Source organism: Corvus brachyrhynchos, unplaced genomic scaffold (genome assembly GCF_000691975.1).
Source record: "Corvus brachyrhynchos isolate BGI_N302 unplaced genomic scaffold, ASM69197v1 scaffold452, whole genome shotgun sequence".
NCBI lineage: Eukaryota > Metazoa > Chordata > Aves > Passeriformes > Corvidae > Corvus > Corvus brachyrhynchos.
Window position 1 is genome coordinate 96,180 of NW_008236764.1, and position 13,235 is coordinate 109,414.

Genomic DNA, 13,235 nt, shown 5'->3' on the forward strand with positions numbered 1-13,235 from the left:
CGTCCCCCTGCGGTTTCCCTGCTCTGGGTCTCGGGGCCGCGGCTGCATCGCGCATCCCCCGCTGCCCCGTCCCGCGGGGACCCCCGCTGTCCCGCCGAGCTCACAGCCGCCCCGGGAGGGTCGAGCCGGGCAGGCCGCGAGCCGCGCCCTGACCTTCGCCCTCTGCAGATGACCTGGCCGAGGAGATGGAGGCCGTGGACTTTGAGGATGAGGGGGCAGAAGAGCCCGATGCAGAGGCTTGGGAGTCGGAGGATGACGAGGGGGTGGAGGACGGCATGGAGGCACAGGATGACAGTGAGGTCACGTTCTCCCTCCACTCGGGTGAGTGCTGGGCACGGGCAGCAGCAGCTGGGACCCCCCCTCCCCCCCTCGGGACCTGGTCTCATCTTGGCTTTCTGCAGAGTCCAGGGTTGCGGAGGGCTTTGCCAGGGCTGCTGTCTCCCAGCCTTCCTGGGACAGCCATCAGGACTCAGAGCTGCCCTGGGCTTGTTTTTGCCTTATGGTCTGGTGGAGGAGCCCTTTGGGCCTCCCATCATGGCAGCTGGCCCTAAGCTCAGCAAAAAGCCTGTGCTGCTCCTCCCCCACGTGAAGAATTGATTCGCACTGGGCTGGGCTGGGAGGTCAGCTTCCTGACATCCCACCCAGACCGAGGGCTGCATGGGGTTTGGACCCCGTGGGAATGTCAGGTGAGGTGGGATCGGCACCGTAGCCATGTAGCCTCTCCTTACTCTTTTTTGAAGCTTCTGTCTTTTGTGTGAGCCTTGACCCCAAGACCAACACGCTGGCAGTGACAGGTGGGGAGGATGACAAGGCCTTCGTGTGGCGTGTGAGCGATGGGGAGCTCCTGTTTGAGTGCTCAGGTGAGGTGCAGTGAACAGCTGTGTCCATCTGGACACATTTTTCTCCAGCTGATGCTGTGCTCCTGACTATCTTCCATAGCTTGGCCTGAGCAGTCTCTGTCCCCTTATGTTTTTAGGACACAAGGACTCGGTTACCTGTGCTGGCTTCAGTCACGACTCTGTGTTCGTGGCCACAGGTGACATGTCTGGGCTTATCAAAGTGTGGCGGGTGGATGCCAAGGAGGAAGTGTGGTCCTTCGAGGTGGGGGACTTGGAGGTGAGTGGTGGAACCCCTGGTGCTGAGGGGAGCTCCCCAGCCAGGAAATGGGGTGACACTTCTGTGACGCTGCCTGTCCCTCTCTCTGCCCAGTGGATGGAGTGGCACCCTCAAGCCCACGTACTTCTGGCAGGCACAGCTGATGGCAACACCTGGATGTGGAAGATCCCCAGTGGGGATTGCAAAACCTTTCAGGGTCCCGCATGCCCAGCCACATGTGGCAGGATCCTGCCTGATGGTGAGGCATGGGGCCTCTCTGGAGTGGGAAGTGTCACCAGCTCTGTGTGGGCCCTCCTGCTTCTACCAGTCTGTGCTGAATGGGAGGTGGGGGGATGAGCGGGGCCCTGTCTATATCTGTTGTCTCTGTCTCATGCAGGGAAGCGAGCAGTGGTGGGGTATGAGGACGGGACCATGCGCATCTGGGACCTAAAGCAGGGAACCTCGCTGCATGTCCTGAAAGGTAAGGAGGCGGTTTATCACCTGGCCTACTCCCTAACTGGTGAACAGCCCCTTCTAGTGGTCTTTGACCACTGCCTGGTTGGGCAGGAGGCAGCCTGGCACTGGGTTTCTCTGTCCCCACTGGTGGCTCTTGCTTGCCGGGGTGCTGGCAGAGCCGGGCAGGGCAGAGGCTGCAGGAGGGTGCGTTTTATGGCTCACTGGGTCTCCGTGGGGAGGACACTTAAACCTCATACCTGCTGCTCACCCCCCAGGCCAGGATGGCCATCAGGACCCCTTGACATGCGTGGCCAGCAACCAGGATGGCAGTTTGATCATGACGGGCTCTGTGGACTGCCACGCCAAGCTGGTCAACTCCGCCACAGGCAAGGTGGGTCTGTGTGGGCAGGGCAGAGCCAGGAGAACTGAAGACCCCCCAGGCCCCTGTCCTGGGCCGAGGGCAGAGCCGGGAGCGCTGGGGAGCCCCAAACCCAGGGCCGGTGTGCGGCCATCAGCAGCCGGCAGGCGGCGCCCTCGCGCTGCGGGTGGAGCGCGGGCTGGGTGGTCCCGCCCGCTCCTGGAAGGAAGTTCCCTCTTGTTTGCTCCCAGGAGCTGAGGATTTGGAGCCGGGCCTTCTGATGAGGGTGCAGGCTCGGTACCGAGTAAGAACGGGACCTCTGTGCATCTGGGTCTCCTTCCCTCGGGGTATAGTCACCCTCCCTCTACCCAGGTGGTGTGCGTGTTCAAAATGGAGAGTGTGACCCCCAAGGCACCCATCGGTGAGGGCGAGGAGGCAGAGTCCAACTCGGTGGAGTCGCTGGGCTTCTGTAACGTGTGAGTGTTGGGACAGCCCCTCTTCAGTGCTAGATCTCACAGGGCTTGTCACACAGATCCATTTGCATCCCTTGCGCTCAATCTGCTGCATTTCTCTTGCCTCCATCCTCCCCGGCTGGGTGTGGAGATCACTTGGGTGTGAGGCCAAGGGACACCAGCTGCTCAGTCCTCCCTGCAACTGTTGGGATTCTGGGCTAGCCTGATGGACCACTGTTTGGCTGGGATACTCTCCAGACAGCTGTTTTCCTGCCCAGACATTGTCATTTTCTTCACAAACTATGGGCTGATTGCTGACTTGCTGTACTCTTGGGTTTCCCACGCGGGGTGTTTGATGGCTCTAGCCATTGGGTTGTCCCTCATCTTGTCCACACAGTGCAGCCTTCAGCATAGGGTTTGCCTTTTACTCGGAGCCTTTACGTGTTTCCATCCCTGCTTCCCCATGTCCCATGTAATGCCTGTTCCCCTCTCTGCAGGATGCCACTGGCTGCTGTGGGCTACCTGGACGGCACACTGGCTATTTATGACCTCTCCACCCAGTGCCTGAGGCATAAGTGCCAACACGAGGTACAGCCCTACCCCCTCTCCCTAGGCCTGGAAGGTGGGCTTTGGGCCTGCTGGAGATCTCCCTCAGAGCCCAGGGGCAAGTTCCCAATTTGTACTTCTCCCTTAGCCTTGGGCTTCCCCAAAGGGCAGCTGCAGTCTCTGCACAGCGGATGTGCTTGGACCTGGGGCCTGACTCTCCTGGGGACATGGCAGAAACCATGAGGGGGTGGGGGCACGTGGGGGGAGCTAAGACTTGCTGGAGGTCCCCACTGTGGTCTCCTGCTACCCCAGTCAGGGATCGTGCAGCTGCTGTGGGAGGAGAGCTCGGCCGTGGTGTACACCTGCAGCCTGGACGGGGCCGTGCGGCTCTGGGACGCCCGCTCGGGGAAGATGATCAGCGAGTACCGAGGGCACTCCGCTGAAATCCTCGACTTTGCCGTCAACAAGTGAGCGGGCAACCTCTAGCCCCCTTCCTTGCTGGGTGGAGGGAGCAGTGATGGCAGGGGCCTCCAGCCTAGGAGCTCAAATCACAAGCTGTCTCTCCTTTGAGTGCCCTTGGGGTCTGGTCCCAAGGTGCAGGACAGACCCAGGTCCATGCTGAGACTTGAGGGTCTCAAGGGGGAAGTGCAGCACTTCAGAGCTGTGCCGGGGGTGATGGTTAGGGATACTGGAAGCCCCCGCCCCACCTCTGAGACCTGTCTCCCTGCAGGGATGCCTCCATTGTGGTGACCACCTCTGGCGACCACCAAGCCAAAGTGTTCTGCGTCCAGCGCCCCGATCGCTAGAACTGTGTCAAGGGATGGCGTCCCGGCGCTGCCCTGCACCTTGTGTACAGAGGGACGAGGGACATGGTTTCACCACCCTTCTCCAGTGCGTGCTTTGTAATTTTCCAGCCTGCCCTGCTTTGCCCTCACCACCTAGGGGCCAAGCTGGGGGTTTTCTATGAAGATGTCTTTAATTATATAAATTATTTCACTTAACTGGATGCCATCTACTCTGCTTGTTTTGGGGAAGAGGACCTGGGGAGCTGTGCTCCCTCCTCAGGGATCTCCCCAGCATCCAACCATGGCCTGAGGATCAGTGGCAGAGACTCCCATCCTAGCTCTCCCTGCCAGGGGGAATGAGGGGGTCAGGGTAGGAAGAAAGCATGCAGGTTGCTAGCTGAAGGTAAGAGAATCCTGCTCTGTACAGTCCAGGAGTTCTCTAACAGAACAGGCTATTCCCAGATCGGGGTATTGCACCCCTAAGTTCACCAGAACTTGTATGTTCCACAATACAGGAATTAATCTCCCTTGGGGCTGTGACTCCAAACATCCCTGCCAGGGCAAGGTCATGCATTGACAAGCCAGAGCCCCACAGCCCTTTAAGATAGAAAGATCTTCTTTATTAATGAACCCCAACAGTATTTCTTCAGATACAGGAGTTTTGAACTCAAATACTCAGAAGAAAACAAGTTAATATTGCATTATTCTCATAAGAAATACTGCAACTTATTTCCGGTAACATATTGCAAAGCGAAACAGCTTGAAAAGAAAAAAAAAATTAAAAAAGAAAAGAAATTAAGTCAATCAAACTGGAATTAAAGTTTTGTTTCTTGGAACGATCGAGTCCTCGCAAGCACAGCTCGTTTCTGCAGATTACTCCCCCAACTGTCGTACAAACAGACCCCGATTGCTTGAATTCCTTATGAGCCCACAGAGGTGCAACATTAAAAGCTACGATTATTGGGTAGCAAGTGCCCCAACCTTCATCCTCCACAGCGGCCTCAGTGACCCGGCGTTAACGGGTTGTGAACGTCTTCCCCCTGAAAGGATGCACAGAGGGGTCAGCACAGCCCCAGGGCTTGTGGTGGGGCGCAGGTAGCCAAGCTCTTGAAGCCAGGCAGGCACTGCTGGGTTGCAGCTCACAGGGTCTGTGGCTGCAGAACCAAGTCATGGGGCTGTGGGGAGGGGCTAGCTTTTGCAGAGGTGACAACCCTCCTGCCCCAAAGCAGAATGCAAAGGGTACGTGACAGCACAGAGAAAAAGGACACCAAGGGGCTCTGGGATAAGCAGAAGGTAAGGGACCTGAGTGAAACATGTTCACACAGCTGCTCTCCTCCATCCACTTCACTGTGGGCTGCTGGTTCATGAGAGGGAGCCAGCCAGCATGGTGGCCTGGCCCCAACCATCACCTGGCCAAGGGCAGCCAGTGACTGAGCAGCTGCAGACACACTGGACAGCAAGACCTGGTCCAGTGCCCACAAACCCCAAGGAAAGCCCTGGCTCCTCTCCCTGCTGTGAGCTGGAGCTGCCCCCAGAACTGGACAAGCCAGCTCTAACAGGGAAAAAGCCCCAAAAATGCCACCAAGGGCTTGGTGGGGGGAAAATGGAGACACCAGGGCTTGCAAGGCCATGTGTGAACCTTCTGTGAAGAACCTGCCAGCACAGGGTTTTACCTCAGACCCAGCTCCTCACAGGACATCTGAGGCAGTAAGCTGTGGGTCACCCCCATGGCACCCCGACCTGCCCTGGATTGCAGTATGCCAAACTGAGCAAGACCGAGCTTGTGGCTGGCAGAGAAGCCCAGAGAGCCAGGCCCTGCTTTGCTACTCACGTGATTGTTTTCATTTCTTTCTTCTCTGCGTCTGGACGGGCACGGTTGAGCACCTTGAGGAAATCTGACGTTTTCGCCCTCATACGTGTGTGAATATAGGCCTGTGTTTCATTAGGACAAAATGGGGACACGTCAGGATCCTGTCTTCATAGCTGAGATTTCAGGACACGTCAAAGCCAGGTCATTCTGAACAATTACCCTCATTTCTGTTCTCAGAAAGGAAACAAACCAGATCCAAAAGGGAAAAATCCTACTTCACTTCTAGAATGGAAAGAAAAGAGTCTTGTGTCCAAGAGCACTGAGAAGGCAACGATGCAGCACTTGCCACCCCTGCGTGACTGGGGAGGGCAGTGGCAGACCCTAATGAGTTCTCAGGGGTACCCCTGTCCCCTGCTTCTCCCCTTCACCCAGGTTAGATGGGCTGAAGCCACCCTGTGTCCCCCAGCCCTCCTACCTTTGAGCACTTGATGTGATAGTGCAGGTAATCCCGGAATGTGTGGATCAGGTTTATGGTGTTGTCTCTGGCTGCAGCATTGGTGTGACGGGGGAACAGCACTGAAAGAAGAGGCCGACACAGACCATTAGTACCTCCTGAGGCTGCCCAAGGCCTTCAGGATCAGTGCTGGAGGCTTCTGTGCTGCATTGAATCCCTGCCTTGCTCTCTATAAAGAACCCTTTACTCTTGACCCATACCAAGATTAAGCAGCACTTGTGATTTTAAATACAAGGCTTAAGAGCATTTTTCCACATTTCCCACAGCAGCCTGGGCAGTCTGCAGGATGCAGGCAAGGCCAGGTGCCCAGAAACAATGGCACTGTAGGAAACTGCATGATGCTGTATCAGTGCTTGGGAGATGTAACTGGAGGAGCAAGCTGGGAGGCAGACCAGGGTGCCCAGGCTGCTCAACCAATTTCAAGATCCAGTCTGCCCTGGGCCCTTGAAATTGGTTGTGGGTCTTTGCCTGGCAGCTTGCTGGCCCTGTAAAACAGACTTGGATACAAGCAGGTAGCTTGTTCTTTCCATAAGCTGGTGCTCTGCTACGTGTCCCAGATCCAAGGGCTGAAAGAACATTTTGTTTGGGTGATGATCTCACCTGAGCCTGTCAGATCAGGTAACTGGGAAATTTAGTCTCAACAAGAACAAAGTATGTGCCAGCCCAGACCTCTTCTTTCCATAGCTGACAGCTGCCCAGGCCTCAAGGCACCATTCCCAGCACAGGAGGAGGGCAATGCTACCTTTACCTTTCCCTGCAGTGTCTGTGCTCCATCTCTGAGCTCCAAATTACAGGAATGCTGGCCTGAGACACCCTACTAACACAGCCAACCATCTGGAAGAGACCTATCCCTTTGAACAGGGCAGGGTTTGGTCTCCTCAACATTGCAACATGGGGAAGTCATGGCTCTGCTCGCCACCAGGTCTGCAGGCAGGGGAAAGTGGCTAATCAGTGTTAAGCCCAGATCTGAGAGGTAGAGCTAGAGAAGCAGAATGCACTGCCCTGCTGCTGCTTTCTGACTGCCTCTGCTGACGAAGCACTGCATAGCTCCCTGCAGCTGGGCAACCTACAAGTACAGCTGCTTGAAAACTTTCACAAGTAACCTCCAGTTTCCACAATATCACAGCAAAGCCACTCTTCCCTTTGCTTCTGAATACTGAACTTATTTTGTAGGCGAACACTAAACAGCTCACTGTCCACTTCCACATCTTCTTGCCCACAGCAGAGCTGAGGTGACCTGATACAGAAAAGGGATACTCCAAAGGGGGTGCACAAGACAGAATGCAACCCCAGAGTCCCTGCAGCCCTCAGCGACCCACTTCAACACTCAGGAAAGGTACATTCCTTTTTCATGCAGCAGCAGGAACCTCTCTCCTCCCCAAGCACCCCCAAACCTCAGAGCTGCCTGCTTACCAAAGGTGATGTAGCCAATATTATCTCCAACGGCTGCATCCGTGTCCTTCAGCTCCAAGGGTGGCTCCCTGTGGCTGAAGAGCACCTGTGGGGCTGTGTGACTGGCCCGGCGACCCTCCTTGAACTCCTGAACAAGACAAAGTGAAGGTGATTCCCACTGCGACCCTTCAGCAACATGCTGGGAAAGCAAATGGGGTTTCCACACTCCCCAAGGGCAATGAGCAGAAGGTTGCCCAGGTTTCCCTGAATGGATTGAGTTCGTCAGGCCAAACACCCAGAAAGTAACCCTTTTTCCCAGCAAAACCAGCCCAAAATGCATGGCTGTCCTGGGTTTATACATGACTGTAGCACAGCCCCTCAAGCTGGGGTGGTTTTCAGTGTGTCACATCCCTGCCATGGGTGTTTTGTGGAAGGGACACCTCAGTCTGAGCAAGCACAGGAGACAGCACAGATCCTGCTGGAACTTCAGTGCTTCCAGTGAAAGTGGGCAGTGCCCATCACCCCAGAGGAACAGAAATTCTCGGGAAGGGCTGCAAGGTCTCCATCACACCTAGTGTAAAGGTTCTGCCATTTGAGAAACCATCTCCCACCAGGAGTCTGCCCAGGCATCAAGAGGCATCTGGGGGTTTGAAGCTTGTATGTGAAACCTGCTCCTCTTAGTGCTTCCCTACAGCTCGAAACAATACCTTCAGGCAGGGAGATCCCTTCCCCCACCTCTGACAGCAGCACAACCCCCACCTCACAGGACGTGTACTGGCTCTGCATTTCAGGAACTGTAAGGACCATCTCTATGTGGGGCTGGGAATGTCCAGAGACTATTCTCCCAAGGCAGGGCAGTCTTCCCTCTGCCTCACTGACCTCCATCCCAACCTACAAATTATCAGCTACCCTTGGCCTCTCCTCTGAGCACAGTTTCTCCTGGGAAAGGCAGGAGAATCCATGTCCCTTTTACAGTAGATCACTGGGGTTTCCTCAATGAAATGCTTAGCTTTCATTTCTGCCTGCTTATGCCAGAGGGTGAAATGGTTCAAATGGCTTCACTGGTTAGCTAATGGTCACATTTTCTCCATGAGAGCCCTGATGAGCATACACCATACCCAGCTGCTTTGCTGTTTTAAAACCCAAGAATTTGGGACATGGAGGCTCCGGGACAGCTGCTGCCTTGAAGCACTGCCATCTCCCCAGGAGCCTCACTAACCCCATTTTGTTCACATCATGCCTCCCTTCCCATTTTAAAAGCTGAATTCCAGGCCGAGGGATATGCTTGGTGGGGGGAAACCTCAAAGCCAGAGCAGATGCGCTGTCTGTAGCTAATGAACACAGTGAACAGAGCATTGAAGTAAGACTTCCACTGCAACAGGCCCTCTTCTGATGACACCCAACACAGGTAAACTGGTCTGCAGCAAACTGGGCCAGTAACTTGCTGTCCATGAGCCTGTCAGCACCACGGCCTGGCACCCTTGAATGGGTGGGTTAAAGCCCCCTGGAACACCCTGCACGCCCTGCTCCATCGCCATGCCCACCCAGGAGGCTCCCCAGGAGCTTCAGCAGATGAATGAGGTGGGCCAGTGGTATGGACAAACACAGGTACCAGCATGCACTAAGCCTCCCCAGCCGCACATAGATGTCTCATTCTCCACAGGCTGCACACAGTCGTTCACAGACACACGGTGTTTACAAGTCTCTCAATGCTTCCCAGCTAAACAGCAATTGCAAAAGGTAGCTGAGTCCATAACTTGGTGTTATGATTGGTTCAAACTCAAAAAATTCAGTATATTCATAGCTCTAAAAAGCTCAAATTCAAGAGCTGTCACACTGAGCTGCTGAGTCTTTCCTGCAGCATTTGAGCATTAGCAGGAAGAAACTTCAAGGTGAAGACCACTCAGCTCCTCCTCAGGCATGGCATGACATTGTCTCACCCTTCCTCTCCCTTTACAGCCTCCTCAACATGCTCAGCTGGCTGGTGATCCCTACACCATAGCTATCCACACTACAGGGCCTCAATGTGGGGACTGAAGTATTCACTGTGGTGTTTCCCATCTGTAACACATAATACGCTTGATTGTCCAAATGAGCAAGACTATTGATAATACAGATGCCAACGCAGGAGCCAGGAAAATACACTGTCTATGCCTATTAGCATGCTCTTCCATCCCAGTGCAGCATGGAGCAAAGCATTTACATGTGTTAAACCACCTTTGTGCTCATTTCAGCAGCTTATTTGGCAATGCTGCTTCAAAAAAGCAGGCATCTGAATTGAGGACCAGACCCTTTCCCTGTAATTCAGTTTCCATACCTGCATAAAGACCTTTCCAATCACCACGTCATCGTCGTCCTTAAATACCGTGCTGAACACAACTGTGACACGGTCCTTCTTTGCCTCAACATACCTGCAGGTGGGAGAGAGAGAACCCAGCTGTGAACTCGAGCTAAGAAATTCAACTGGACAAGGTAACAACTGTGTGACAAGGTCAAGTAGATAAAACAGCCATTCACAGGCCTGGCTGCTGAAAGTTTCCCCTCCCTTGAAACAGTATTGACAGGGAGCAAAACATTTCTGTTGGGAGCGGCCAGTTCCTCTCCTGCATGCAGCCACAAGTGCTGCCACTAACAGAGACTCTTGTGTAACATCCCCAGCAGCCCAAGGCATAAGCATTGCCCTATAGGATACTTGTGGCAGCCTAGGACAGGCCTTTATTACCCTGCCAAAGCATGGAGCAGAAGGATTTCCTGACTTTCCACCAAAACCTACAGCTGTGCACAGGAGCAGACTACTGACCACTGTCCGACCCCCGTGCTGTTTGAACACTTACATTGTCTCATCGTCCCTGTAGTGGATGACTGCTCTTTTTTCTCCTTCTTTGCCCTCTTCCTGGAACTTGAAATACTTCTCAAAGACTGAAGCAAAGCAGTTGCGCTTCAACATGCCGGCTTGGTGCACAATGGCATCCTTGTCTGCAGGAAGGTTCTCCAGGTCGTAGAGCAAAGAGACATTGTAACCTGGGAAGGGACAGCCACTAACCTTAATAATCTACATAATGAAAGCAGAGAAATTTTCTTAAAAGACACACCTCCAGTCCCACTTTTGCCTTAAATCCTCCCCAAAGCCCCAGGGGTGAGTTCTTCCCACTCCACGCACTGCCAAAAGCCATGCCTGTACTCAGCGCGTGGCCATGGCAACGTTCCTGGGGCTCCTTCCCAAGCTCCCAGACACACGTGCTGGCTGAACTGCTCCCAACTTTTTGCAGCGAGTAGGAAGAGATGTTGTCACAGGTAACCATGGTTTTCCTGTGTCTCACAAAGCATCTTTGAGAAGAACAAAGACCCCAACCGTGAGGAACAGAGGCTTCCCGGAGGAGGACTGCATAAAGAATTACAGCTTGTGCTACAAGCTACTTCATCCCTGACATGTCTGAGCCACCTTTTAAATTGGCAATTTCAAATTGCCATTCATTGTATAGAGAGCCTCAGATATCAAGCTCTTCAAGTGCAGCCTTCATATGAGCATTTCTCAGGTGACTTAAGTAATTTTGGAATTGCATTCACATACACAGACAGAGTGAATGTTATTGGCAGGGTTACCTGATTCAGGATTTACCAAGTAGCTTCCATAGACTTTCTTCAATACCTAGAAAAGAAATTAAACATCGAGAGCACAAGCTATCAAGAGTTGTTTCCTCCTGCACAGCCTAGGCCATGTTTGGTCTTCTTTTAGAAGTATCAAATTACAGCACCTGCCTCCCCTAGTCTAAGAGAATTTAGACAAGTATTAAGTCATCAACTTCTAGTACTATTGGCTGTTCCTGCTCTGGGGAGGGCTCCCTGAACTCCACTGACAGGGGACAGACTGGAGGAGAGGACTCAAACCTGGAACTTTTTCAAGTTCTTGCTAGTCAGATTTGTGTGGGGAAGAAGCCTTATAGCTCATACCTTCAAAGGAGAACTATCAGCAGAGCCTGACACAACCCATCTGAGGGCTACCACTTTTTCTTCCATTCAAAGGCAGATGCAAAGTGTGCCTGGTCCCTCTCCTCACAGGACGGCAAGTTCAGAGCACACCGTGGCCTAGTGATCACACACTGTCTCAGCCCATGCACGGGCAGATGGGGAGCGAGAGGAGACTGCCAGGCAGCTTGGATGCCTCCCAGAAGCAGAACCGCCTACAGCACAGCAAAAACCTTTTTTCAAACATAATCACTGCTGAATTTTACATCAATGGCAATTTCCAACTGAGCCATAGCTCTGTGTCAATGAGGGGGCTGGGAACAGGAGGTATTTCACAGAGAAGAACACAACAATGCTGTGGCAGAACTGGCCCTCCTGGGATGACACCCACTACCACGTGGAAAGGATACACAGGCTCTCTGCATGCCAAAACCTCCTCTCAGCAGAGAGCCTGCCTGCAGCAGCACAGGAAGATGCCCTGTCTTAGCAAGAACCCCACTCTGCATTCCTCACAGTGGAGTTTCACCAAAGACAGAGCAGAAACAGGGAAGTACAGAAAGCAACATTACAACAACTGGAGATTTAAAAATGCAATTTCTATTTCGTCAGCACTTCCAAGGCAGTCCTGTATAGATCCCATTTTCGTCTCAAAGTTTATATGAAGTTGCCTTCCACCCCTACCACAATGGCTGCTGGTGCACAGTGCTGTCAGCCACTCGCCCACCACAGGGGTTCTCTTGGGATCACAAGCTGCACTGATCCTCACTAAACAGGCCGGGAAGGCTCCACCATTTGGGCTGCTTGACACTCCTCATGCCAGCAGCAGTCCCTTCAGTGGTGGGCAATGCTGCTCCTAGAAAGCTCTGCATTCAGGAACCAGGAAAGCAGGACACTCAATCATATCTCTTCTGACTTCGGTGAGTCTTGTGGCAATTCACAGGAATTCACCTTGGGTTCAAATAACCGTTTCTCACCAGACTCACAATAAACTGATAGAGCAGTTTCCTTGTTTTCTTCCAAGGACAGACACCCAGAGGCAAAAGCCTGCTGGAAAGCCCTGGGTGAACCCCATTCGCTACCGTGTGGAGATTTGAAAACTGACTCAGGAACTGAGTCACACTTCCTGCCTCGCCATCCAACCACAGCTCAGAGAGGCTCCTTCTTTCTACCATAAATGGCCCTCCACAAGCACAGGGCCCAGTCAACAGGAACCGAGCCTGCGACTTCACACAGCAGCAGTGAAAAGAGAACCAGTCTGCAAACCAAGGTCTGCACACACAGCAGGAGCTCAGCACTTGCTCTCAAGTGTGGTTAAGAATCAGAAGAGAAGCACCACAGATCTGTCTTGGTGCCTTCCTTCACTTGTGGGCTCAACACATCAGTCAGGGAAACTATTTCTACATGGTCAGTCTTCGCTTTGGACTTGCAAAATTAGTGGTGCCTTCTGCCTTTCAGGCTGCAGGGTCATACAAGATGAATACTTTTTCATGAGAGAGTGTGAACACACTTGGCCTTGTCTTTCAGCAAAGTGGGACTCCTGGTTGGCACAGGGCTGCTCCTTTGACCAATGTGAGATGGGAGCACAGATGCTTCTCTAAGGGTCAGATGTTAGATCCAGCCAACATCACAAGGGCATTGCCAACACAGTATTTGTAGGCAGAAGGCCTGGAGATGCTTACTCACCTCATCAGCACCGTGTTCCTGGAGTTCCTTGTAGAATTTCAGAGAAATACTGACCATCACTTTTGTCTTGTCTCCATTGGGGTTTGAAATATGGTAAAGGACTCCATCAAAGTCTAAGAAGCAAGCAAGAGAAATGTGAGGGAACAGCAGCCAGCTCCTATTTCTGAGGAAGGTTTTC

At 53.2% G+C, this 13,235-nt stretch overlaps 2 protein-coding genes across 2 annotated transcripts in view; one reads left to right on the forward strand and one right to left on the reverse strand.

Moving 5' to 3' along the window:
* Nucleotides 1–161: 161 nt before the first annotated feature.
* On the forward strand, nucleotides 162–4,496 carry AAMP (angio associated migratory cell protein; the record flags this gene model as incomplete). Its single annotated transcript, XM_008644847.2, has 10 exons — nucleotides 162–321; nucleotides 741–860; nucleotides 977–1,116; nucleotides 1,210–1,354; nucleotides 1,493–1,576; nucleotides 1,827–1,942; nucleotides 2,282–2,385; nucleotides 2,859–2,949; nucleotides 3,220–3,374; nucleotides 3,638–4,496. Coding segments are annotated over 10 exons (1,191 nt in total), but the record flags the coding sequence as incomplete, so codon positions are not given.
* The window catches only part of ARPC2 (actin related protein 2/3 complex subunit 2), a gene marked incomplete at its 5' end in the record, with an annotated part of 15,331 nt that continues 6,386 nt past the window's right edge, over nucleotides 4,291–13,235 (reverse strand). Inside the window, 8 exons of the mRNA XM_008644829.2 lie at nucleotides 4,291–4,732; nucleotides 5,524–5,624; nucleotides 5,978–6,078; nucleotides 7,430–7,556; nucleotides 9,726–9,819; nucleotides 10,243–10,429; nucleotides 11,012–11,057; nucleotides 13,058–13,170. Coding sequence (XP_008643051.2) covers nucleotides 4,708–4,732; nucleotides 5,524–5,624; nucleotides 5,978–6,078; nucleotides 7,430–7,556; nucleotides 9,726–9,819; nucleotides 10,243–10,429; nucleotides 11,012–11,057; nucleotides 13,058–13,170 — 794 coding nt within the window. The remainder of the gene's footprint in view (nucleotides 4,733–5,523; nucleotides 5,625–5,977; nucleotides 6,079–7,429; nucleotides 7,557–9,725; nucleotides 9,820–10,242; nucleotides 10,430–11,011; nucleotides 11,058–13,057; nucleotides 13,171–13,235) is intronic.